The 5296-nt window shown below is 46.6% G+C and overlaps 1 protein-coding gene across 1 annotated transcript in view; it reads right to left on the reverse strand.

Annotated features, from left to right (window-relative positions):
- LOC103605563 (astrotactin-2-like) overlaps window positions 1-5296 on the reverse strand; it is a 108684-nt gene that overhangs the window by 96113 nt on the left and 7275 nt on the right. The window contains exon 4 of the mRNA XM_008590175.1: window positions 3751-3930. Within this exon, the coding sequence (XP_008588397.1) occupies window positions 3751-3930 (180 nt within the window). The remainder of the gene's footprint in view (window positions 1-3750; window positions 3931-5296) is intronic.

Raw genomic sequence — 5296 nt, forward strand, 5'->3', positions numbered from 1 at the left:
TAACTGAGCATAGCTCTTTTTCCCAATGATACCAATGACTTCCACACAGATCAGTCAATCCTCAATTTATCAGAATGGGCCATAATATGATAGTGACTGGGTATCCTACCATGTGCCAGCCCCATCCCTCCTCCCAGCTGTCTACCAATGGATTTTAAAAGTCTATAACAAAAATAGTGAAATGTTGGGAAACTAAGGCAGGCTAGTAGTGAACGATGTAGGGACAGAGCCCATGTCTTATCCACTGTGGTGCCTAGCACCTGGCACAACATGTGCAGAGAGGAAGCACTTGGGAAATGTTCACTGAACCAAAGAATTGATGAATAATAAATGTGACTTTGTTTTTTCCTGTGGGTTGCACACTAAGAAGCACTTAGGGGAATGAGAGTAAAACAAACCTCTAATGGGAAACATTTTAATCAGGCACATTCACCCCAACTCCCCTGGCTTCCCAGTAATTTCCAGTGGCTGCCTCAGAGCATAAGAATGGTGAGGGCCCAATCACTGGTAAACCTGGAAAGGCTGGGACATTTGTTTCTAATGTCTGGGGACACTGGGTCTAGGGAGAAGGAAGCACTCAGCTCAGGTTGGGATTCAAACACTATCTCCTTCACTAATGAACTGTATGATGTGACAAGCCCCTTCTCTTCTCTAAGCTCCAGGATTCCCTTCTACAAAGGGATTCGTGAGTACTCTTTCCTTCTTTGCTTTGTTTTGTGGGGTAGATGGAAGGATCAAAGGAAGGATCTGCAAACTGTAGAGGTCAAATGTACGAACGTTCATGGTTGTTATCCATGTCCTGTTTGGCCTATTTTCCCCAACCTCCCCTTCCAGGCTTGGCCCTTCCAGTCAAGAAGCCACTATCTGAGTCTTAGATGTCTAAGACTCAATAAATTTCAGAAAATCCTGGAATCCCTCCCCCTCCTGCTTTCTACCACTCTGGGTTGAGAGGACATTTGCAGAAACTGTGCTCTTCTAATGACATATGTAGATCACAGGGAGAAATAAGGGCTGAGGTCACACATTAGCAAGGGCCAGGGTCAGGACTGGAATTCTCAGCTGTTGACCACCTTTTTTGTTCTATTTCAAGCTACTGTTTTTCATGTACCTACTATGTGCCAGGCTTTTTACCTGCATTATCTCATTTTAATCTCCCAAAAAACGTAGAAGGGAATTACAATCTCTCATTTAACATATGAGGAAATTGAGACTTAGAAGTTACTTTGCCCAAGGTTACCTGGCGAGTAGGTAAGAAGAGGAGTGAGGACGTGAAATTCCATCTGTCCCACTTCAACACAGCACTCTCTCTCCTGTTTCCACAAGCTCTGCCCCTCAGATTATCAGCTTACAAGCCCAGATTCATCCTGACCTGATGCCCAGTGTTTAGCATGTGTCAAAGGCACATAACCAATGGCTGGGGAAAGAAGGGATGCCAACTATCTCTGAATCCAAAGTATTATTTTGGCTCCACAGAGGCAAATTCCCAGCTTCTCATCTCCCCACTCCTTAGCATCACATCCAAACTAAAAAACCAAAACCAGAGGATTTAATGTACAATCTATGCGGTCACAGCAGGTGGAGATTGAGAGGAAGAAATACACACAACAGATGAGTTGGTTTCAATGTATTCTTATGCTCTTCTTGGGAGGAGGTATGGATGACAGAAGAAAGAAAAGTGCCTTTGCAGACCAGAAGCCCAGAGAGGAAAACACCAAGTTCACCCAGTAAGCTTGTGGCAAAGCCAGTTGTTGAAGGGGGGTGGTTTTTTCTGCTCCACTCTCCCATCTTACTTGTAAAGTGGGATTCCATGCATCCACTTTATAAGGAATGGAACTTTCTGGAATGAGAAAGTCTAAGGCCTGGAAGCAACCAAGGATGGAGATGGGGCAGAATTTAGCATCAGAATGGTGTCCCAGGCCCCAAATGTGGTAGGAAGCAAATTAGTTCAGTGGCCACAGTGAGCGAAGGTTTTTATAAACATAACCTAATTGTATTACTTCAAAGTCCTGAAGCTTATTGCCCTGTTTAATGATGTGTCACATTATTTATAGGGTAGCACAATGAGACTTCTATTGATTTAATGCACTTCCTTAAAGACTCTCATTGTCACAGCTATAAAACAGAGCTATTCCCAAGCAACTCAATTATGTCCCTGGTGCCTATAAACCACCCTGTGGCCCACATAGTTGCACACAGGACGCAGGAAGGGATGGGAGCACAACTGGGGATGTAAACCCTCCAAAGACTAAAGAAAAGGGTTTGGGACATGGCAAAGGCATGTGGATCAGGGCTTCTTCCAGTCAGGAATGTGTGGCATAGTGAGAGGCTCTAGACAGGGGACGGGAAGCACATGACTCTGTCCTGGCCCTGCCAAGAGGAGCTGTGTGAGTTTGAGCAAGCTTCCTCCTCTCCTCTAGCCTTAGTCCCCCACCCGCCCCCTGCACAACTGGCATGCTGAGCTCAATGAGACCTTTAAGGCCCCTTCTGGCTCCCACATTCTGTGGTTTTATGAGTTACAGTTGATTTTGTTCTTGCAAACAGGGTGGCTGAGCCATATGAAGAAAATGCAAGCAAGTTTTTAACATTGCTTATCACCCTTTTCATCAACTGAGAGCCTTTTGTGTACAATTAATTGATAACAATAGTATTAATTATAAGAAGAACTTCAGTATAGTTGAAAGAGGGAAAGGACACAGGCTTTTGCAACCAGCCAACAAGTCCTGGGTTCCAGTCCTGGCCCTGCCACTCACTAGCTGTGGATCTATGGGCACTTGATTTGGCCTGTCTGAGACTTGTTTTTTCATATGTAAAATAGGGGTATAAACACGTTGACCTATTAAAATACATATATGCATGTGTGCAATATTTCTAATGTCATCAAAATACTATTACATAAACAGCTTCCCTTTAATGTGGGAAGGAGACAAAGGTAGCTAGTTAAGTTCCCATTTCATAGGAAGCAAAACCTGACATAGGAAGGAAATGACTTTTCCCAATGTGAGTGGCAGAGACTGTTCTGCACTTGGTCTGGGTAATTCTAATTCTGATAATAGCTGAGAATCAGAGGGAAATAAGACCCGATGGCTCTCCATGAAGACAAAAGCCTGTCCATGGGACAGATTGGAAACTGTCCCCTTGGACATAAGGTGATCTCTTCCAGTGGAATGGAAACTCTTCTTGAGTTCTCTCAAGAATCCTGGAGAGAAGGTGTCGAGACACCACTCCCTAACCCCTGCCCCACCCTGGTCAGGTATTACAAGGAGAGAGAGCGAGAAAGAAAGAGCCTGCAGTAGAAGGCAAGAGTTCTGGGTCCGAGCCTGTGGCGCACTCGGGAGAGTGCGGCACTAGGAGCGCAGCAACGCTCCCGCCGCGGGTTCGTATCCTATATAGGAATGGCTGGTGCGCTCCCACCACTCCCTAACCCCTGCCCCACCCTGGTCAGGTATTACAAGGAGAGAGAGCGAGAAAGAAAGAGCCTGCAGTAGAAGGCAAAAGTTCTGGAGTCCAGAACACAAATTTGGGTCATCAGAAAATGTGTTAACTGAAAGAATCCTGAGAAATCATCACACAATCCCCTAACTCTGCCCATGGTAAAAATGAAGCCCAGAGAGGGACAGGGACTTGCCTAAAATCACACAGCTTATCGCAGTAGAGCCAGCATCTGGATCCTCAGCAGCTCAGTTGTCTCCCCAGCCACCCTACCTCTTCGCCCCAACCAGCCACCTCCTCCAACAAGCACTCTGGGCTTACCTTTCTGATACTGGAGCCACAGCTGCTGCTGGACTTTCTTGCTGGGGAAGTGGATGATGCAGGTGAGCTCTGATCCATAGAGGGCCTCAGCGATGTAGTGGGAGCCATAGTGCTGGATGAAGGACAGCAGCTCCTCCCGACTGCTCTCCTTGGTCAGGATCTTGAGAACGTTGGTGAAACCTGGACAGGGGAGGAGCATGTGGAGGTGGTCAGACTTGGGAGGCTGGTGGCTGGCAAATTATACAGCAGTAGCGGGGCTTTTTCCAGCATCGATTTGATGCCTTATCCCTCATCACAGGGGCAGCCTGGTAGCTGCAATAGTCCAAACATGCACATGGTTCCCTCACTTACACAGCAAAGAATTGCTCTCTCTGGTGGACACACAAGACACTACTACCAAGATAGAATCTACAGGAGAAGAAGGCCTAACCTTGGCAACCTAGACCATGAGGACTTGAAAGTCACAATCAGGAATTTAAAGCTGACGTCTTCTGACTGAGCAACTAATGTGTACCAGTAAAACTGCTAGATGTTTCACTCTCTTTATCTAATTTAACCTAAGCCACAACACTATTGTTGACAACAACAACCCCCAATGTGTAGATGAGTAAGTCAAAGCTGAGAGACTGTAAGTGACTTGCCTTGGCCCTCCAGCTAGAGGAGCTGGATTCAAACCCACTACCGTTCTCACTCTGAAGTGGATGCATTGTCTGCTACACTAAATAAACTAGAGTTTGAACTTTCCATGAGTAGAGTCTGGGACCTTCACTCGCCGGGCTCAGCCTTTATTCTGTGTCCACGGATCTGATCCTGGTTTGGCTTCCTGCAACATTGCCTCCCTTTCTCTCTCTGCTCTTGCCTCCCTGAAACAGTGGTATGGTCTCTCTCGCTAGACTGCCACAGGGCCTTCTTGCTGCTCTATTTCCCTTAGTCCTGTGCTAAGTCCTCAGCACCTGGCACGGGGACTGCACCACTAAATAACAGCTTCTCTCCCTCCTCTCTCCTTCCTCAAATGGGCACATGACCAAGTTATTCTTTCAGGGACACCAAGGCCTTCCTGAGCTCCTCCCTGCTACTGGATAAAAGCTCAGTGGCCTTAATTGGGTGTTCAAGGCCTACAAAGTCATCTCCCATGAGTCACCCACACCAGGTTTTAGTTCCAACAAAATCAGTTTTCTTATTTGTCCTGAATGTGACCTGAGATTTCCATCATCCTTTCTTCCTGTACATCCTTACTACCACCAACACATACACACACACACACGCAGAAATGTCTACCTGATAAGACCTGTCCACTCCTTGCCAAGTCACACCCATACACCCATGCGTCAAGGTCCCTGAACATCACCCCTCCTCCAAGAAGGCCTTCACACCATTCTGGCCAGCAACACCTACTCTCTGCACTTTCAACATGCACCACCATGAAAGCAGATGTACTGTCTTATTTGTCTCTGAATCTACAAATGTATCCTCCCCACACTCCCACCCCGGGTACGTGGCATAGTTCCTGGGGCAGAGCAAACACACCAGACACCATTATTGCAAG

The sequence above is a fragment of the Galeopterus variegatus genome, unplaced genomic scaffold (assembly GCF_000696425.1).
Source record: "Galeopterus variegatus unplaced genomic scaffold, G_variegatus-3.0.2 Scaffold5907, whole genome shotgun sequence".
NCBI lineage: Eukaryota > Metazoa > Chordata > Mammalia > Dermoptera > Cynocephalidae > Galeopterus > Galeopterus variegatus.